The sequence below is a fragment of the Oryctolagus cuniculus genome, chromosome 6 (assembly GCF_051225735.1).
Source record: "Oryctolagus cuniculus isolate XC-2025 breed Fujian yellow rabbit chromosome 6, ASM5122573v1, whole genome shotgun sequence".
NCBI lineage: Eukaryota > Metazoa > Chordata > Mammalia > Lagomorpha > Leporidae > Oryctolagus > Oryctolagus cuniculus.
In genome coordinates, this window is record NC_142872.1 from 58,542,920 (window position 1) to 58,565,097 (window position 22,178).

The 22,178-nt window shown below is 48.4% G+C and overlaps 1 protein-coding gene across 1 annotated transcript in view; it reads right to left on the reverse strand.

Annotated features, from left to right (window-relative positions):
* LCP2 (lymphocyte cytosolic protein 2) overlaps window positions 1-16,680 on the reverse strand; it is a 50,970-nt gene extending 34,290 nt beyond the window's left edge. Inside the window, exons 1-3 of the mRNA XM_002710373.6 lie at window positions 16,395-16,680; window positions 11,438-11,500; window positions 7,671-7,717 (exon numbers count right to left, since the gene is read on the reverse strand). Of these exons, the coding sequence (XP_002710419.3) occupies window positions 7,671-7,717; window positions 11,438-11,500; window positions 16,395-16,472 (188 nt within the window). The 5' untranslated portion in view covers window positions 16,473-16,680. The remainder of the gene's footprint in view (window positions 1-7,670; window positions 7,718-11,437; window positions 11,501-16,394) is intronic.
* Window positions 16,681-22,178: the final 5,498 nt, after the last annotated feature.

Genomic DNA, 22,178 nt, shown 5'->3' on the forward strand with positions numbered 1-22,178 from the left:
GAGAAAAAAAAAAAAAGACCAAATAGATAGGATTAAGTACTAAAGTGACCATTAGGAGAGCTGTCATCTTGCCAGGGAGTTAGACCAGAAACAGATAGGACTGCCTTCCTTCTCTGCACAGGAGCCTGTCCCAGCCTTGGGCCTCCGTAAGCAAGGGGTGCAGTGAGAACCAATGGAAAGAGAATCATCTGACCCCAACATTGCCTCTGCCTCTCATCCCGTCCCACCATCCCCCTTAACTGTTCAAGCCACACTGTGTGTTCAAATATAAAACTTCTAAAGTCTTATCTAAATAACTCCAAATAGGCATCAGCAGATAGTTATGTATTTCCCTCATTGAACCAGACCACCACAGGCTATACCAATGGGGTTGCATCTAGACTCTATAAAAGGGGCCTTCCTCGTTTCCTTTAAAAATTGTCCTCCATTACAATACAGGGGTATTTGGGGGCCACCTGCGTCCAGAGAGAGTGAATAGATTTGCAGACAGAAGGAGAGAGAGAAAGAGATTCTTCTCCATCAGAAACTGCATCCTTCCATAACCTACTTCATACTGATTTTTTAAGCCCTGGGGAGGGAAACAGAGACATTTAGAGGGGTGTGATCTTGTTTTTGTCTGCTGCACAAAAACACAATTTCTTTTTCATAGGCCTTTAGGGTAATGAGCGAGACAAATCAATCCATGTACAAGAGAACCAAATGAGTAAGCATCGAATATCCACCGAGCCAAGGACAGCCCCGGGCAGTCTACGTGGGCTGCCTTCTTTACTCTCCCCTGAATCAGTTCTTTCCTGTTCTAGGTGGGAGGCTGAGGTTCAGGCTGCTAAAGTGACCTCCAAGGACCAGCTGGTAGGAGGTAGAGGCAGTCTTTTTTTTTTTTTTTTGACAGGCAGAGTGGACAGTGAGAGAGAGACAGAGAGAAAGGTCTTCCTTTGCCATTGGTTCAGCCTCCAATGGCCGCCGTGGCCGGCGCGCTGCGGCCGGCGCACCACGCTGATCCGATGGCAGGAGCCAGGTACTTCTCCTGGTCTCCCATGGGGTGCAGGGCCCAAGCACTTGGGCCATCCTCCACTGCCTTCCCCGGGCCACAGCAGAGAGCTGGCCTGGAAGAGGGGCAACCGGGACAGAATCCGGCTTCCCGACTGGGACTAGAACCCGGTGTGCCGGTGCCGCAAGGCGGAGAATTAGTCTAGTGAGCTGCGGTGCCGGCTGAGGCAGTCTTAGAATCTGCATCTCCCTCACTTCAAAGCCCCACACCCTGTCTCTTCTTTTGTTGTCCCTCTAGGGCAAGATAGAGCAATTCATAAAAACATGGAAATGTGGGGCCGGCACTGTGGCAGAGTGGGTAAAGCCACTGCCTACAGTGCTGGCATCCCAGATGGCTGCCACTTCATGTCCCGGCTGCTCCACTTCCGATCCAGCTCCCTGCTGACTGCCTAAGGAAGCAATGGAAGATGGTCCCAGTGCTTGGGCCCCTGCATCCACGACCTGGAAGAAGCTCCTGGCTTTGTCCTGGCTCATCCCTGTCCATTGCGGCCATCTGGGGAGTGAACCAATCTTTCTGTGTCTCTTTCTCTTCCTTTCTCTCTGAAACTCTGACATTCAAATAAATAAGTAAATTTTTAAATATATATGTGAAAGTGTGTATATATATGTATAAATATATATGTATGCTAGTGACATGAAAACAGCTAATCCAGTGCTGCTATTATTTCCTGTCATTTTCCCGCTGACTTTTGAAGTGGGTTCTATTGTTAGCGCATCGTGCAGAGGAGGACTCTGAGGCTCGGAGCTGAGGTGCATGGTCTACAGTGTCACAGTGCAGGAATGGAAGAAGCAGACTTCAGGCACCCTGTCCCCAGGGCTTACAACTTTGCTCTCTATCTTCTCCTATCTGTCTGTTCATGCTAAAGTAATCCTATTTCATGGTGAACCCATACTTCCTTTTATAGTTGAGGGAATTGGGATGACCTAGGGATGTGTCCCCACGCACCTAGCTTATCAGCAGTAGAGCTGGAATTGGTCTTCAGTGAACGTGTCTGGAGTGACAGCAGCTCACTGCGCCACCTCTCGGGGTGCCCTGCACCCACCTGGATGCCTTCTCAGTCAGTGCCTTCTGTGTTTCATAAGCAGGCCTCTTAATTTATTTTGGATATGCTTCAAACACATGGGAAGGGACTGGGCTGAGACCAGGTTTTTGTTTCAGTTTTCAAGTAGCCAGAGAAATTCCCATCCCCACTGTGTGCACAATGTGAATGCCGACAATTCTCCCTTCTGTGTTAGCCAGCAGCCACTTCTCACCCCATCTCCTGCAGGCACTCAGAGCGCCGAGGCATCAGCCGAGCTTAGCCTGAACACAAAACAGGGCTTCTCCATCTCTGCCCTTCTGCTGCTCTGGTGAACTCCCCACCACACCCGTCTTCAGAGCTGCAGCCCGAGAAGAGGTCCTATCTCACTGTGGGATTGTGACCACTGTCCCCTAATTTGTCCCATGTCCCCAACTGCATCCCATTCTAAATTCTCTTTTACATTGCCCAGGACAGATCCAAGACCCAAGTTTACCTTGACATTCACTCTGTGGCTCTTGCTCCACTAATGCTCTCAGACTCTTTAGGATGGCTGATAGGACATTTCTAATTTTTTTTTTTTTTTGATAGGACATGTGACCCACATAACACCCACCATCATCATAGCCTATTTTTTCCCCACTCCTGTGTGTGTGGACCCCAGCTACTCCAATCTGTTAGTAGTTCTGCCAACTATGCTAGAGCCCTTTGACTTTGCAGTGCTTCCCCCATTTCTAGAATGCACTCTAATCCCTTCTTTGACCACTCCTGGGATATTTCAAGATTTACCTTAGGTCCCTCCCTCCCAGAAGTCTTGTGGAAAAACTTACTCCTACTTTCCCACTCCCGTTGAATGTGTACATGCATGTGCTATGGCACAGTTAATGTTGTAGTATAATTAATTTGTTTGTACATCTGGCCCTCCCTAGAGGATGTGTGTGTCCATTATCTCTACAGACTGAGTAATTAACACAGGCTGGCACATTGTGATTTACTAAGTGAATGAAGTTAACTACTAGTTAAATGAAGTTAAAGTATTAGTCTGTATAGGGGCCAAGAGATGCAAATTCAGTACCTCCAGAGCCAGCACATATCTGCACCCACCTGTCACTCTTCCTTTGTACTCTTCCTTACCTTATGCAAATCCAGATTAAGATCTGGTGTCAAGTAGCACCTTCCTTCTGCCTAAAGGACTTCAATGCTTTTGTAGTGTGAGTAAGCTGGTGATGAGTTCCTTCAGGTTTTGCATGTATGGAAGTCTTTACCTTCAGCTTTGATGGATTTTTTCGCACAGTATAGAACTCTAGGTTTAGAAATCTGCTCTCATCCTTATATTTGCTCATCTGTGTGCGATGAGTCTTTTTTCTCTCTCCTTCCGTGGGGTTTGTTGAACCTCTTGGATATGTGGGTTTTTAAATTTTCATCCAACTTGGGAAACGTGCATCCACTGTATCTCAAAATGTTTCATTTCTGTCCCTCCTCACCCTCTCCACATGTACATTCTCTCCTTTGGGAATTTTAATTACTTGTATCTTTGATTATTTGAAGTACCCTATGGTTCTCTGAATTTTTTTTTTTTTTTTTTTTTACCTTTATTCTCTGTGTGCATCATGTTGAGTAGTTTTCCTTACTATGTCTTCATGTTTACTAATGTTTTCTTCCGCAGTGTCTAATCTGCCATTAAGCTCAAGCAATTTAGTTATCATCTCAGACATTTCTGTTTTGCTCCCTAAAGGTTTTGTTTGGGTCTTTTTGTATTTACTATGCCTTGATTTTTTGAAGACAAGAAATACAGTTATTTTGTTCTTTCTGCTAATTTTAATATTTGTGTCACTTATGAGTTATTTTGATGTGTTGGTGTTCGTTTTGGTCACTTTGGCTCTTGTTTTCCTGCTTGTCTGCATGTCTGTTACTGTCTGATTGGGTCCCAAATATTGTGAAATTTGCTTTGTTGGGTTAATGAATATTTTTTAATTTTCCTATTTCAAAATTTTACCCCAGTTATTTGGAAACAATTAAATTTGCTAAATAAGATCAGAGCCGTTTCTAGATTAGGGATCATTACTCTCCACCACAGAGGCAAAATCCTTCTCTGTTCTCAAACCAGTGACTGAATCTGGAGGTTTCCTGGCCTGGTGGGTAGAAACAGGCACTCTTTCCTGCCCTATCATTGGCCACGGTTTCCTCTCATTCTAAGGGTAGCTTAGGTAGTTTGCCCGCATGCATGTACTGATGAGCCCTCTGCTGAAGAGGGACCCTCTGCATAGCTCTAGGATGCTCTTCATGCAGCTCTCTCCTGTCTGGCGCCTCTTCAATGAACTCCAGACCCTGGACTCTCGTTGCTGTCTCTTTATGTTCCTCCTATGTTCCCTCAGTCATGGTTTTTCACCACTCCTTGTCTCATGTCCAATGTCTTAAAAATTTCTGCTTTATGTATTTTGCCAGGTTATCTGGTTATTTCAGGTGGGAAAGTGAACCTAATTCCTATTATTTCATCTTGCTCAGAAAGTCAAAATCTCCATGTATATGATATAAATAACTTAGAATAATTCCCTATGGAGAGGCCTGGACCATGGTGAACTAGAGACCCCAAATCCCCTCTAACCAGGCAGTGGGTATCAGGTTCTGCTGATGTCGCCAAAAATGGGCCTTTGATGACTACATCTCCCCCTTGTTTCTAATGGAGTCTGTGATAATTTTCTTGATTTTAAACTGTAATGTAGATCAAACTGAATATACCTGGCTAGATCTGGCCTTCCAGCAGTCAGTTCTGATCCCTGTGTGTTAAGACCTCTCTTTTACACAGAACTCTGAATTGTCTCTGAAGCATCACATATCTGCCATCATGGAAGTGTTCTAGATAGTCGTCACCAACTTTATGTAGCTATTGAAATGTGGCTAGTGCCTCTGAGAACACTCATTGAAGTTAAATTAAATTTAAATTTAAAAAGTATGGGGCCGGTGCTGTGGCGAAGTGGGTTAACGCCCTGGCCTGAGGCACCGGCATCCCACATGGGCGCTGGTTCTAGTCCCTGCTGCTTCTCTTCTGATCCGGCTCTCTGCTGTGGCCTAGGAGGGTGGTGCAGGATGGCCCGGGTGCTTGGGCTCCTGCACCCACATGGGAGACCTGGAGGAGGCTCTGGGCTCCTGGCTTCAGACTGGCTCAGCTCCGGCCATTGCAGCCATCTGAGGGGTGGACCAAAGGATGGAGAACCTCTCTCTCTGTCTCTACCTCTCTCTGTGACTCTGTCTTTCAAATAAATAATAATAATAATAATAAATTTAAAAAGTGACATGGGATTAGAGGAAATTCTTAGAAAGATGAAGCAGTCTTCGACAACATCTCCAGAGATGGGCGACACAAAAGCAAATTCTGATTCCAGGTTCACCTTTGTCTTTCCAGACAAGGGGAAACTAATAGTCATGCTCAAAATACTCTCCTTAGCTGAGCCACACTGGCATTCCTACCTATTCACGAGATCTCTCAATTTGCTACTTCCTTTGCCTACTTCCTTTTTATCATTATGAGTTTTGAGGCCCTTAGAGCAATAGAAAGGACCTCACTGAACTCTCAGAATGTAAACTGGTAACACCCAGATTAAATCCAGTTCACAGGTGTGTTTGCTTTGGCTTTTCCGATTTTTTTTTTTTTTTTTTGACAGGCAGAGTGGACAGTGAGAGGGAGAGACAGAGAGAAAGGTCTTCCTTTTGCCGTTGGTTCACCCTCCAATGGCCGCCGCGGCCAGCGCGCTGCGGCCGGTGCACCGCGCTGATCCGAAGGCAGGAGCCAGGTGCTTATCCTGGTCTCCCATGGGGTGCAGGTGCCCAAGGACTTGGGCCATCCTCCACTGCCTTCCCCGGGCCACAGCAGAGAGCTGGACTGGAAGGGGGGCAACTGGGACAGAATCCGGCGCCCTGACCAGGACTAGAACCTGGTGTGCCGGCGCTGCTAGGTGGAGGATTAGCCTAGTGACCCGCAGCGCCGGCCAACTTTTCCGATATTTTTAAATATTTGAACGAACATTTACAACTTGGATACTATATATTACTTAAACCCATATCTGGCCGGCACCGCGGCTCACTAGGCTAATCTTCCGCCTTGTGGTGCCGGCACACCGGTTTCTAGTCCCGGTCGGGGCGCCGGATTCTGTCCCAGTTGCCCCCCTTCCAGTCCAGCTCTCTGCTGTGGCCCGGGAGTGCAGTGGAGGATGGCCCAAGTGCTTGGGCCCTGCACCCCATGGGAGACCAGGAGAAGTACCTGGCTCCTGCCATCGGATCAGCGTGGTGCGCCGGCTGCAGCGCGCTGGCCACGCCGGCCATTGGATGGTGAACCAATGGCAAAGGAAGACCTTTCTCTCTGTCTCTCCCTCTCACTGTCCACTCTGCCTGTCAAAAAAACAAACAAACAAAAAAAAAAAAACACACAAAAAAACAACCATATCTACAGTCACTCTTGATAACTTGGAAGGTTGGGCATTTTGGAGTCCACATTGGCTGGACCTGAGTATCTTCTGCCTTCTCTGAATGGAGCAAACAATGTTAGATTTCCCATAATTCCCACTACTCCCCTTTATTCTGCTGGCAATGAGGCTTTGTTTTGGTTACTATTTCTTTTTAGCATCACAACTATGGTATTCTTTTTCTTATGCTCCACACCCGTGTTTTATTCAACTGTGGTAAAATGAAAAATAAATCAATAGGGCGTTGTGTTTTCAACCTGGCCCATTTAATACATTTATATCACCTGTTGGTTCCTGTAGGCATTTAAGTTCACGAGACTTTCACCAGAATTAGGATAAATTGATGATATTTTTAAAAGTTCATGGAAAATGGAGCTGAAAGATAAGTTTATTTAGGTGCAAAACTTTATAAAATCCGTCATGCAAGGGGTCTTGAAGTTCATGAATATATATATATATTGAAGAAACTGTGGATTTCAAAATGTTTTGCATCAAAACAAATGCATGTTTTAAAAAACTTTAATAGACAACATGGTTGGAACTGGAGGTCTTTATGTTGAGTGAAATCAGCCAAGCTCAGATAAACTTATCTTTTCATTCAATTTTTCCGTGAAATTTTTTAGGTGCTCTCATACATGGCATTATGTACAACTTCTCCCCTAAGGGCAGAAATCAACAATAAATCATGGCTCCCCTTCCTCGGGATTCTTCTTAGCACGACAGCCCGCTAGCCGTCTTTGCTTAGTATTACCGACAAAATGACGTTCATGGCCTTCTTCACCTCGTTCATTTTGCTGAGTTGGACATGGAGGCCCAGAAAACTCAAGTCATCACTGAGTTAATGAGGCTCAGGTCTTCTGACTTGGGTGCTATTTTCATGCTACCCCACTGGGAAGCCAGGAGATGAAAACACGGTGCAGAGCAGAGGGCGACTTTAGCAAAGGGACAGGACTGGCTCGGTAACTTCCCTTTTCTAACGTGTGTAACTGCCCCTCCCCATACCCTGCCCTTGCCCCCACCCTTCCTACTGAATCTTCTAATTCAAACCAACAGTGACATACAGCTCACTCAGCTTCCCTGGACTGCTCCCCATTCCCATCTCCCTTCTCCCAACCCGACCCAGCAAATCAGAGGAAGTACTCACGGCACCCGGAGCTTAGGGAACTTCTGAATGTCATTTTCGGTCAGGTTCTGAAATAAAGACACGCGTGGCATTCAGGTTACAACCTGCGGGAAGAGCTCTCTGCCAAGTGCAAAGAACAACGTATGAAACAATCTAAGGTATAGTGGAGACTGTGGCAAGCTGGAGTATTGCTCCCCCCAGCCCCCACAAGTGAGTGGCTTCTCCATCTTTCGAAAGGAATCCTGAAATCTGAATTTTATGTGGAATTTTCTAGGTTCTCAATGTTGACAATAATTTTAACTTAAACAAACACCGTGAGGGCTAAATCTTGGAGACCAACAGATGTCATTTTGTGGGCTGTGTGGTGATCTTTCCCTACACGCCTACCGAGCCTTTGGGGTATCCACATGGATCAGCTGTAGAGAAGTCAGGCTGGAGAAAGGGTTTGTGCCCCTTATACCACCATCCCCCAAAACCCCTTCACCAGAGATGTTGGTAGAAATCTCGAGATGTAGAGATGTGATGAAAAGGTTATTTCAAGGGAACAAATAGGAAAAAGCAGAGAGAAATCCATATCTGTCAAGACTTTCCTCTGGGCCTCTGCCTTTTAACTTTTGATTGATCCTTACATCGATCCTGTGAGGCAGGATGGGCTTTCTCACTTTATAGACGGGGAAGGCTGAGACTTGAGGATGCCAAGGGCGTTTCAGCTTGTAGGTGACGAAACTGGAGATGGACTTCGCTCTGTGATTTCCACAGTCTCCTTCCTCGTGCAAACTTCCCTCCTCCCATGTCCAGGCCCTTTGGGAACCCCTCCCGGAGAGATGATGCAGCAGACAGTGCTGCTTGTGTGTTCAGTCTCTCTCTTCTTTACCGACAGGATCTGGGTTTTGTTCATGATAGTGAGCATGCTAGATGCCCTTGCAGATTGCAGAGGTCACGTGACTCCCTGTGACCAGTGAGATAGAGCATGAGGTCTACTGGCTGAGACTTTGGGCTGCTTTCTTGAAAGAAAAAAAAAATAAGGGAGGGAGATACATTCCCACTTACCTGTTTCCCTGCCCTCTCCCTGCAGGCTGCAATGCTGATTTAATGCCTAGATGTGGAGACACCAACCCGCAACCATTAGGACGGAAGCCACAGGCTAGACGGAGCCTGGGTTTTTGATGACTTCCCTCAGCAGCACACTTGCCCTGAGAACCCACCCGTACGTTTCTGATTATCTGAGAAAAACAAGAGCAACCCCTGTTTGGTTAAGCCACTGGAGGAAGGTTTCTATGACACGCAGCCATGTCTCTTCCCATGACACAAGTCACAAGCTCATCTCCTACACCTCCTAGAATCACGGTCACCATTCCTTGCCAAACCAGCTCCCATCCTTCTCAATAGAAAACAAAAATGGCAGCACGACAGTTTCAAGGGACCTACTATGAAGAAAGAAAGGCAAGAAGGGAGGAAGGAAGGGAACACCAGGCCTTGCACTTTTGCCATTAGTAGCAGAATGGCTCTGGGTATTACAGGGCTGGGAGGAATGACAGATGAGAAATTAGAACTTAGACTGGGAATTGCAAATTGTACCCAGAGAACCAGGGGTGGAAGACGGGTTTCGGCAGGAGCTGATTTTAGCTGCTCCAGTTGCTAGGGCAGGCACTGGATTCTGTCTCCTGACTCCTATCGCCTCATTCCACTTCCTTCTGTTCACACAATGAACAGAGTGTGCTGCATTCTCTGAGAGGCTGCTGGGTCCCAGATCAGAGCAGAGGAAACCTCACTGCTTAGACACCAAGCCTCAACCAAGGAAACCAGCCTGTCCTGCCTGGCTGACACAGAGCTGAGGGGGGGATGTCACTCACTGTGGCCTGGGCCAAGATGCTCAATCAACAGAGAGAGGGAGCACAGAGAGGCTCAGCAAGGGCAAGTGCCCGCTCAAGGCAGCCCAGTGTAACAAGGCTGCGACCGGGACGTCCTCAGAGATGCCATCGCCCTTTTCACTCAGCCATGGTAAGTCTCTGCTCTCAGGCACCAGAATGGAATATTGCGGTTTGGTAGTAACTTGCAAGGACAGCAACAACAAGACTCCAGGAGTTCTATTGATTTAAATCTCAGTATGATTAAGTGACATTGTTAAAAACTCATACAGTATTGGACTAAATTAAATGTACGCTTTAGCCTGCCTGCTAGGACGAATCACATCAGCCCTTGGCATGCATTCCCTCATCTGCCAATGAGGTGGTTGGAGCTTTCCCGATGGCGTTCTGCTGTAAAATCAGCTTCTGGAAGGCAAGAGTTGCATCTTACTCATGCCCCTATCCCCAGCTCGTGGCGGGAGCCCACGAATGGATTTCTGCTTATCCAATGAATGGATGTGTCACGATCTACTGGAACAGTGAAGAAACGTGTTTTTTTATGGCATCTGGAAGCGAAACTCTGATCAATAGAGCCCAGATTTTGTCTCCTCGTGAGACTCCAGAGCTGCCCCTAACAGAATACATGGCTCTGTTCACCATCACTGAAGCAACTCAAGAAGATGTAGGTGGCAGGAATGCAACCTAAGACATGGATTAGCTTGCTGGGTGGCAAGCAGGAGCAGGCACCCTCGCTGTGGTCAAGTTTCCTTACAGGGAAACAACCTAAGTTGCAGTCCTCACTCTGAACCCAGATTCAGAGACCTTGAAGTCTTGTTTCCATTCTTTTTGCAAAGGGTGAAGCAACATAACCTGATGGGATGGATTGGGGCTGCCGGGCCGCTCCTAACCCCCAGTGAAGGTGTCATTTTGGGGGAAATGCTTCCTCCCGGTCCACAGACTAATGCCTGGGTCTCCATCAGAGCTGAGTTCCTTTCTCTCTGATGGCTCATCCTTGACATTCACCTCCACCTCGGTCTTACACTGAAAGCCCTGTGAATTCTAATGCTGTGGAGAGAGCCCCATCACATGTGCATTTGACACAAAATCAACAATAGGAATGAGAAAAGCAATTGAAATAATGATAGTGATTCCACCCTTTGTTCCACACAATGGCTATGCATCCCAGAGTGCAAAGTAAGAGGCAAGATTCTTCTGTTCTCTCTTATGGTTTTTCTTTTCTGCTTGAGCTTCTCAAACTACGGATGGGGGATGGGATTTGAATAGATTGTCAAAGTGGTTTCATTTTCAATTGTCTGCATTTCTTCTTCTACTTTTTTTTTTTTTTTTTTGACAGGCAGAGTGGACAGTGAGAGAGAGAGACAGAGAGAAAGGTCTTCCTTTGCCGTTGGTTCACCCTCCAATGGCCGCCACGGCCGGTGCGCTGCTGCTGGCGCACCGCGCTGATCCGAAGCCAGGAGCCAGGTGCTTCTCCTGGTCTCCCATGGGATGCAGGGCCCAAGCACTTGGGCCATCCTCCACTGCACTCCCGGGCCACAGCAGAGAGCTGGCCTGGAAGAGGGGCAACTGGGACAGAATCTGGTGCCCCGACCGTGACTAGAACCCGGTGTGCCGGCGCTGCAAGGCGGAGGATTAGCCTAGTGAGCCATGGCGCTGGCCCCAATTTCTTCTTCTACTTTGACTTTAGAGTGTGTTTTGTATCAGTCAAAGTTCTGAGAGGGGCTTTGGATAGGAGAAACCTGAGAGGTGGTGAGGGCATGAAACCTGCCAAGACTCTGAAGAAAGAAAAGGTTACATGGGGACCTTAAAGACAGACATTGACCACACTGTCCCCTGGGACAAGGTAGACCAGTTGACCAAACAGTCATTTGCAGAAAGTGTGAACTTTCTTGGTTTCAGTGTATGTGATTGGCTTCAGCTTACCAAAAACCGAGCCCCATCGATGTGGTACTTCCTCACCGCCTTCTCACAGTCCTTGTAGTTGAGCTGCAATGAGAAGCAGGGTGGGTGCTGTCAGTGACAAGCAGCTTCTGCCATTGGTCCCCCTCCCTCGCCTGCCCCAGAAGCTCAGCAATTTGTGGTCCTTGTGGCTAGCCAGACTCCCCTTTTCCTCCCTCGTCTCACAGAGGGGCCGCATCCCCCCTCAGCCCTGTTTTCACTAGCCCCCTGGGACCGCCTGTAATGAAGAAATGGCTCACTCTAAGGCCTTGAGGCCTAAGCCTCCACAATGAGACTGACTTCGGGGCACACCGAAAGGGCTGACCCCAGGCTCCTTAGGAAAGCAGAGAGGAGCTGAAAGGGGACACGTGTCCCAGCCGCTCTCCGGCCACTGGAGGCCACCTCAGTGAACACAGCAACGTGTTTCCCACGTGCTTTCTCCCTGGCATATTCCCCAGTGTGGCTGAGTCTATCACTTACGCTCAATCTTGTTATCCTACACTGTTCTCTCTTAAATGACCTAAGATGATCATATGCTCACTGCCTGGTATTATTACAGACTTCTTTAATGCTTCACGCTGCTCCCTTATTGCTGGACATTTAGGTTATTTACTAAAGTGCTGTTCCAAGAATGCGGATGAACACTGCTAATAATTATAAATGCTTCCTATGCGGTAGGCACTGTTGCGAGTATTTAAGCCAGTCCTGTCATGTAGTCGTGACACTCTGCAGAAGCGGAGCGAGAGGCTCAGAGTCCAGTAACTTGCATGAGGTTCCATGGGTTGCAGGTGACAGAGGTGACAACCGGGCATGAGGAAAAGGCTGCCACGCATCTGCCACGCTTCTGCCACGAATATTTCCTTTTAAATAACAGCATAACTTCTAGGGGGGTACTTTAGAAAATTTGTGGAAATGGAATTAAAAATAAGTTTATTCTGGTGCAAACAATTTCTGAAATTCACATATATACATTTTCCATGAACTTTTTGAAGACCTCATGACTACATGAGTTTCAAGTTTTTCCATCAAAGTAGACATCTTTTAATTCATTTTTTCATAAAGCTTTGGAAATACCCTCCTACATAGCAAGTAAAGTGAACAAATCAAAGTGCAGCTTGATCCACCATCCAGAGTGAGACCTAGCACATCATGGATATTCCTTGGCATAATCTTGTTCTTTCTACTTAAAACACATGGCTTAAGTCAGTCTCAGATAGACTTATAGGATCAATGGGAATGAATGTTTTTAGGGTCTTGGTTATTTTCCTAAACCCATTGCCAACCATAGGAAATACCCATTTGCATTTGAAATATCTCCAACTTTGGTATTTTGGACTAGAGCATTTAGGGTTAAACATTTTTCTCTGAGGATCCTGGGTTCTCCCACAAGCATGCATCTTACAATCATGTTCTTCACTTATGGCCTTCAAATCCGAAAGTAAATGCAATTGTAACCACTTGGCTTGGAAAGGTGGGATGAACATCACACTCAGAAAACAAATATGTGAGGCGATGCTGAAAGCAACAGTACTCTTGTTACTTCAGCAACGGGAGTCACTGTGCACTTGCTCCCCACGTAGGACTTCTGTGCTTAATGAGTTGTACTATGAGAATTAAGAGTAAAACTTGTCTTCAGACAGCACTTTATGCTTTGTGTGTCTGTGTGGGTGCAAACTGTTGAAATCTTTACTTAGTATAGAGTTGATCTTCTGTATATAAAGAAAATTAAAAGTGAATCTTAATGAAGAATGGGATGGGAGAGGGAGTAAGAGGTGAGACGGGAGTGGGGTTAGGAGGGCAGGTATGGTGGTAAGAACCACTATATTCCAAACTTTATCTAAAAAGAAATTTATATTTATTAAATAAAAGCTTTCTGAAAGAAAGAAAGCAAGCAAGCAGCGCTGAGCTCAACAGCTCTGTTATCTACGTGTGGGGGGTGCGAGCACTTCTTAGAAGAGTCAACTGCCTCTAACGCATCATTTTCACTGTCATTATCTGATGAGTCTCCAATCTTGCAGGGTACGGGATTTCGACTCTGGCTTGACAGGCAGCCTTGAAGACTGGGACCTGATCCAGCAAGATCTGGGCCCAGGGGATCTAGATTCTGTATTTGTAACAGGGGCCCTGGATCGCTCTGATAATTCTGATGAGCATCTGGCTTTGGTAAGCACTAGTGTGGAGGTTGCTTGGCTTTGTGGCTCAATGACTGAGACCCAGAGAGGGGAAGGGACTCGCGTAAGGACACGTGGGGAGTTGGGAACGCGGCTGGGATTCAAGCACACTGCTCTGAGCTAGTGTCTCTCCAGGGCAGGGCCCAGGGATGTTGTCCCTCCGTGTTGATAAGAATCACCAAACACAACCTAGGTCTTAATCCCAGATACAGGATGAGAAACACATCTGAGGTAAAAAGACTTAGAGCCCTGCGATCCACATACCAGAGAGGGGCCAGTTAACACAGCAGGAAACTGGGAGCAATAAACATTTTGATACCTCTGTCTGCTGAATGCCTCACATACACTATTTCCTTTACTCCTCTCAACCATTCCACTGGGTTTGTTACCCTTCATGTCTGTTTAATTGCCTGCTTTGGTAGAACTTGTGCCTACCAATTGCCTTCCAATCATCTACCAATCAACCCGTGGAATGACACATTTTATTTCCAAGATCCATCCCCAGATGACCCTGTGTTGAGCAATGTTTTCTCTCTTGAGGACTGACTTGCTCAGAGAGGCGAAGTAGCTAAGGGAAGGCCACCAAACTAGCAGGTGGCAGAGCCAGGGTTCCAACAAGGTGTGTCTGACTCCAGAGTTGGGCAGCGTGGTATCACTGAGGGAAGCCTGACCCTGACACGTGGGTAGAAGCTGCACCCACCAAACGCCTACCCACTGATGCGTTAAATGGTATGCTTGATCACTAAGATCCATCCCCAAATGAACTTGCAGTCAGTGCGCTCCTGGTTCTGTCTCTTGGGGACTGAGATGGCCTGGAACTTCCAGGGTCACAGATTCCCCTCTGCCTCCTTGTTCCTACCTGGGTCCTTTTGTGCCGGGAGGGGAACCTGGCCCAGTGCTATGCAGTTTTTGCAAGGTCTTAGAACTCCAAGAAGAGAATCATCTCTTCCCCGAACTCAGACAGAGAGCTGTGTCCTGCCCTCCAGTCTGTCCTATCGCCCTGCGCTGACAGGAACTTTGTCTACAGACTCTCTGTCGGTCAGCTGAGTTGTGAAATTTTTCTGACCACATTTGAAATAGCCCCTCAGCCTCTCCTGGGCCTTTCCCTCTGTAACTCTCAACTCCTTTCTCCCTTCTTTATTGCAATAACGTACCACATACTTCCATCTGGGCAAATTTTACCTTTGATCGCCCTATCTCAGAGAAGTATTAGAAACACTCTTCAAAGGCCAGTCGGGCCAGTTGTCCAATGATCTTTGCATCTACAAACCTGAAACGTAGGTTTGTTATGACTTTATACATGTGTGGGGTGGAGGCAGAGGGGGACAACAGAAATGAAATGCACAAAAAACAGAAAACGACAGGCTCTGTGGGGCTGTGCCCCTACCTTGCCACACCTGGTTCAATGTGTTCAAGGGTTTTGCTTTTAGGCTGGGGAAGAACCATCATCACTGCAAATACCTTGGTACTATGAGACCTCAGGTTCAGCTATGTGTCCCGGAGAGCCTATTCCACCCCCGTGGGGCTCAGTTTCCCCAGGAAAAACAGACAGTTAAGTGAGATGACATGTAAAGTCTTAGTGCTACAAGCTCTTCTTTATGCTGGTCTGCAGTATCAACTAAATGTGGTGCCAGCCTGCAGGGAAGAGGATGTTAGAAGAGCAAATGTCCCTTCGGCTGGTGCTGTGGTACAGTGGGTTAACGCCCTGGCCTGAAGCGCCGGCATCCCATATGGGCTGCTGCACTTCCGATCCAGCTTTCTGCTATGGCCTGGGACAGCAGTAGAAGATGGCCCAAGTCCTTGGGCCCCTGCACCCACATGGGAGACCTGGAGGAAGTTCCTGGCTTCTGGCTTTGGATTGGCGTAGCTCTGGCCGTTGTAGCCAACTGGGGAGTGAACTAGCAGATGGAAGACCTCTTTCGCTCTTTCTCTCCCTCTCTCTCTGCCTCTCCTTTCTCTGTGTAACTCTGACTTTCAAACAAATAAATACATCTTAAAAAAAAAAAGAGCAAATGTCCCCTGCAAGGCATCCTATGCTAGAGACAGGGACAGAGGATCCATACTTGCTCGGGCAGGCTTGTGTCCTGTCATCCCCACCAGCAGGTGGACAAGCAGACAATCTTTGAGCATCTCTTCCAAGTCTGGAAGGTAGGACAGCAACCCTGGTCCCGGCTCCACTGCAGTGAGACTCTGATCTATGTAAGAACTTGAGGACCCAGCTTTCTGGGCCCTGAGCAGTGAGTGGCCAAACGCCATGTCTAGCGTTGTTCACCCTCTACCCCTCTCTCCTTCCCTGCCTGTTGTTCTGCGCCCAGAGCACCAGGTCTCCCCTTTCTAGAATGTAGTTCTCTTCATCTCAGAGCACAGACTGAAACTGCACAGAAGTGACTCCAATCCTTCTGTCACTACCACCTGTAGTCCCTGTGGCTTTGGGCTGTTTAGCTTCCTTGAGCCTACCTTGAAGCTGAGCCACAGGGATGACAATATTGACCTCAGAAGATTGTCAAGAGGGATCAATGGCACAGTGCTGCAGTGCACCGAGTTCAGGCCCTGGCACATGGTAGGCACCTACTCATTCAAGAGCTCCTGCTCCCACCCTCCTCTCCAGAACTCACTGCAAGGAGCTCTCAGTGGTCTCCCATGGCGCTCACTCTCCCAACAAGGCTGCCGAGAGGCCAGTCACTCCACAGCTGTCTTTTACACCTCTTGTCTTCTGCCCAGCCCATGGAGGGCACTCCCAGCCCGACCACCAACAAAAGAGTGGGTCTCACCTTCTTAAAGTAGTCAGCAAGGCTGTCAGGGTCCCAGGCGAGGACTTCGGAGCGAAAGGGCACGTTCCTCAGTGCCATGGCCACTGTCCTAGGAGGGGGCTCACAGGTTGAGCGTGGATGCTGCACCCATGGACAGAGAACCCCAAATCCAGATCTTGGAGGCGTCCTTGGCTCTCCCAACTCCCAGCTGCCCCTGGATTGGCCTTGTTGGAGCAGACGTCTTTTCTGCTGTAGTCGGATCCCAGAAAGCAGCAGCTTCCTCTGCGAACAAATATGGTCTCTTCTCAGAAAACGACTTGGCTAGTTTCCTTTACCACTTCCTCTGCTGACTTCTAAATAAGTAAACAAGGAAGCCCAGCTCTGAGGGCTTGAGATGCAGACAGAGCGACGGGGCAGGTCATTCTCCACCTCGCCCGTGGTCCTGGGCGCTTAAACTCCCAAGCCAGCCCAAACATTTTGCTGTTAAAACTCCTGTTCCCTCACCCCCACCCCGTGGGTCTACACCACGTTCTTGCTCTGCTGGGGCTTTGCAGATGAATATCTATTCATCTGACAATTGACCTAAAATATAGACAACTTCCCGCAACAGGGAGCTGTGGTGTGGGGGGGGGCGCATGCATGATGCCCTTTCTCCCTTCTTCTCTCAGCCCTAGTCTCTAGCAGTCTCTGCCTGCTACCGTTGAAATGAGAGGGTGAGTCTGTAGTGCGTCAGGCATCCAAGGCTGAGCAAGGCGCTGCCCTGGGCCAACCCGGGTTCCCTTCTGATGGGAGCTTCTCTGTGCTGTGCAACCTTAGGCAAGAACTTAAAATCTGGGGAGCTCGGTTTCCCTATATGTAAAATAGGAAAGCAGAGGAATTGCCTTATACACACATAACAAATAGATGCATTTAACTTGAGAACCTTCAAATGAAAAAACCAGAAAGCTAGAAGTGACAATTGCTACAGCTGGTGCCTTGGATTCCACTGTGTGTTTACAGCTCATGTTTTATTCACTGTTGATGACATCATGTGTTTCAATCAAAAAGCACATTCCCTGGAGACAGGAGTGGGAATCTTCTAATTTCTTCACCAGTCAGACTGTGCATTTCTATAGACGGAGCAACTTGTTGTCAGACAGCCAAGCCAGGGTCTAAAAGGCAATGCATTTGTGCAATGTGGCAGCGGCCTCTGAACAAAATATAGCTACTTCACTCGGTTCTACACACTCACTCTCTCTCTCACACACACACACACATAGCCACCAGTGCTGGTGCTTTGGGAAAGAATCAAGCTTTGTTGCCTTACTGAGCAATGCTATGACAGTCCCTGCGTGGTGCCTTCCTGAAGGTTTTTCAAGGGTAGCTTTGGCCACACACACTCTACATCTTATACACAATGTAAGGAGCCCACTGTCATGTCATGCTCCTGCCTCCCTAGCCGGTTGCGAGCTTAAGTGAGGCACACATTTAGTCCCAGGCCCGGCACCTGGACAATGGTGCATGGGCTGGTGATAGCCTCACCTCAGTGGGTGCTGGGGACTTCAATCCAGGTGGTCTAGGCCAAGCGCTCCTTCCCAGGTCCTGTGCCAAAGAGTAACTGGGCATGCTCTGCCCTGGGGAGAGGAGTCACTTGGTCTCTGAAATCACCCATGTAGCAGCAAATGGTAAAAGGGCTCTTGAAAAGAGAAAGAGGAAAAAAAATTTCTTCCAACCAAAGACAGCTTCCCAGAATTACCTGGAATTTATGCAGGATCTTGGGGACTGGAGTAGATTGGAGGGCATTTGGGACATTCATCAACAAATCTCTCTTTCTCTCTCGTAACACACTGTTGAAAGGAACATTATAGAGCAACTCTAAAAGTAGAAGCAATGTTTTTCTTTAAACGATGTTCATCCTCATCCAGGAGAAGGAAAAAAAAAACCAACAACAGCAAAAGCAGAGGTTGGAATAAAGGTAGAGCCAATATGTTCAATAAACATGGCCAAGCTGGACAATGCATGGGCTCATTGAGAAAATAGACACAGCCATTCAGAAACCTAGTTGACATTGATGAGAAGGATAAAATTTGCAAGACATGCAATGCATTGAGTCCTTCCTATGTGTCATGCGTGTGCAAAGAACTTTGCACTGATTATCTTACTAATTGTTGACATTATTATTATTATTAATGATTGTAATGTCTTACAAATGAGAAAACGGAGTTTGAGATTGCTGAAGCAACTTGGCTCCTCGCATCTGGCAATTAGGTTGCAGAGCTAACTCTTGTCAGAAGCTTATGGGAGCCCAGAGCCCCTGTCCCACACTCCTTCGGACCACCTTGGGTGGTCACTCAGGCCACCTTGGGGCTGAGAGGTTACATAAATTGTCCAGCCTGGAGACAGGATTCAAACCCAGATCCGTCTCTCGATTCTGGCAGCTTCTTCTCTATAGGTTTCCCTCCCATGAACAGCAAGTGAGGCTGTCAATCTGAGCACACCAAAAAAGTCTATGGCCCCTTCCCCGTAGAAGCCCGATCCTGAGGGCAGCCACTCAGGCCAGGGTAGGTGATGAAAGGGGAAACTGGATCATTGCTTCAGGCCTGGAGTCTTTCCTCTCCCCACGGCCCTTGGCGATTTCCCAATACTCTCAAGTTTCACATCCCTTGTCTCTGGCTGGAAGGTTCTAGAAGCTCCAGAGGTAGGGCCGTTAGCCTCCAAGAGAGGCTCAGGGGCCAGAAGGCCTGGATGCTGCATTTCCTGTGAGTGTTCGGACACGTATACACCTCCAGCTTGGGAAGGAGCCAATCTCAACCTATAAGAACAGCATACTCACACACAGGGAAGAGGAGCTGACAGAACAGGAATCTCAGGTGTGCAGCCAGTGGAGCCATGGACAGGAACGTGGCACTTGGAGAGTGCGCTAGATCAGATTGTTCAATCCACAAAATATGGACCTGGGAGCAGCAGATTGCACCTCAGAATAGGGAGTTATCTCAATGTCCCCTCCCCATTCTACTGCATTGAGACATGACGCCCTCTCCCCTTTCCACCTAATCCACAGCAGGCAACTGTCATTCTTCATAGCTACTTTTATTTTACTTTATTTTGTTTAAGATGGAGAGAGAGAGAGAGAGAGAGAGAGACTGACAGAGATGGCGGAACAAAGAGAGCTCCCATCCATTGGTTCATTCCCAGTGACTGCAGTGGGCCAAAGCTGCCAACTGTGGCCTCAGTCCAGGTCTCCCATGTGGGTAATAGGAGGCATTCAACTACTTGAGAATCACCTGCTGCCTCCCAGAGACCACATTAGCAGGAAGCTGGATTCAGGAGTCAGAGCTGGAGACAGAACCCAAGCACTCCACAAGCTGCAGCTCTCATCCTCTCAGGAAGACAGACAGTCTTCCCATGTTCTATTCATCTGATTTTGTTTGAAGAGGAGAGGAGAGGAGAGGAGAGGAGGGGAGGGGAGGGGAGGGGAGGGGAGAGAGGAGAGAGGAGGGGAGGGAAGGGAAGGGAGGAGAGAGGAGGGGAGGGAAGGGAAGGGGAGAGGAGAGGAGAGGAGAGAGGAAGGGAGGGGAGAGGAGAGAGGAGAGAGGAGGGGAGGGAAAGGAAGGGAGGAGAGAGGAGAGAGGAGGGGGGGAGGGAAAGGAAGAGAGGGGAGAGAAGAGGAGAGGAGAGGAGGGAAGGGAAGGGGAGAGGAGGGAAGGGAAGGGAAGGGAAGGGAAAGGGAGAGGAGTGGAGAGGAAAGGAGAGGAGAGAGGAAGGGAGGAGAGAGGAGAGAGGAGGGGAGGGAAAGGAAGGGAAGGGAGAGGAGGGGAGGGAAAGGAGGGGAGGGGAGAGGAGGGAAGGGAATAGAGAGGAGGGGAGGGGAGGGGAGGAGAGGAAAGGGAAGGGGAGGGGAGACAATCTTCCACCTGCTGGTTTACTCACCAAAAATCTACAACAGCCAGGGCTAGGCCAGGCCAAAGCTGAGATTCCAGAACTCCATTCCTGTCTTCCACATGGGTGGCAAGGACCCAAGTACTTGAGCTATCACCTGCTGGGTGCACATCAGCAGGAATCTTGAATCAGATGTAGAGCTGGGATTTGAACCCAGACACTCAGATATGGGATGTGAGCGTCCCAAGTAGCAGCTTAACAGCTGTGTCCCTCCTCCCCAACCCCACCCTGCTTCTTAGAAACAGGGTGTGGAAGCAGCATCATGTCTGGGACTGTCTTAGTTGGCACAGGGGCCCTTTGGAGTGAGTAGGGTCCGAAAGGGCTCTGTCACACATGGGCAGCCGTACACTAAGGCACAGAACTCGGGGAAGCTGTCTCAGAATGGGCGTGTTGGACAGGGGGCAGGCTCCTGTGCATCTGCCTGGACAGACAGGGCCAGCGCTCACCAGTGCTCCCGGGAGCTGTAGGGTGGAGAGTGGGGGTGGGGGGCAGTGCCGCCCTACTCGAGAACACACTCCACTCTCCTAATGGTCACCATGGTCACCATGGCCTCCTCCCACCTAGGCCAGTACACTGTCTCCACCCATCCTAGGATAATGCTGGAGGAAACATGAATGGGCCCCTTGTTCTGTGCAAGGCATGGAGGAGCAATATTTTCCACTTCCTTATAGCTGACAAGTTCATTCTTTAAAAGCACATTTTCCCCTCTCTTGGTCGCTCTTGCTCTGCTGTTTTAGCTGAGGTACCTCTGAAGTTCAAAGGTGAGTGGGAGGAAAGGCTTATTTGGCTCTCCTGTCACACCTCCCCTCCTGTCTGCCCTATTTTTGACTTTGGCAGCCTGAGCCCGGAGTGTTATGCTGCTCAGGGAAAACCCCTGAGAGTCAGCGAGAGCGGCCGGGGTGCAGCCAGGAGGGGCAGGACGCAGGACAGGGGAAGAGAGGGCTTCTCCACTTAACAGAAAACACTTTGTCGTGGGAGGGCAGGGAGAGAGGAGGAGTGCGGCAGGTGCAAGAAACAGGAGAAGCAAAAGCAATTTAACCCCACCCCCCACCCCCACCAGGAAAGGCAAACATGACCTGTTCCAGCTGCTTCTGCTGTAAGGGCCAGGCCCGGCACACAGGCCCCTGGAAGGAGGCAAAGATTTGCAACAAATAAGACCAGCAGGAGATAGAGGCTTGGGGTAGGTTTGGGGAGAAGAGGGTCCATCCAATAAGCAGGTAATTTGTCTATCAGCCCTTCTGTGGGGCCCCGAGGGTTTGGGGAAAAGAAATATTGAGCCCTTACGTGTATCGCCACTGCTGTTTGTGGAAGCAGGAGCCAGCTGTGTAGACCCATTTTACAGACTGAAAAGAAAGCCCTGGAGAGACCGTATGCTTTTCCAAGACCTCAAAGACAATCAGAGGTGGCATGGGAGATTTGAAAGCAGATTCGTCTGATACTAAGACTCCCTCCACTCAAAGTTGGTTTCAAGGGATGCAATTTTCTAGGTGAATATCCAATGTTCACTTAGAACAGGTCATGGCAACCATATTCACTACCCTGTGAAATAAGGATACTTTGTCTCTGAGTTCTCCTGAAATTGTTTTCCGTATTTTTTTCTTTAATTAGAAAAAAGCAGGCTTAGCTATTCTAATGCTGTGCCCAAGGTCTGGGCTTATCAGGCCCTTCCATTGTAACCTCAAGGCAGGGAGACAGCCACAGCGGGGCTACAGAACCTGGTAGGGGCAGTCTGGGGTGGTGGTGGCAAGAGTCACATAAGAGAGAAGAGGCCCAATTCTCTCCTACTGTGGATACCTTGCGGTGTCATGACCCATTCCTTGTTGCCCAGGCTGGATGGAGTTGGGTTTGGATGCTGGTAATCAAAAGCCCCGCTGTCCGGGATACACA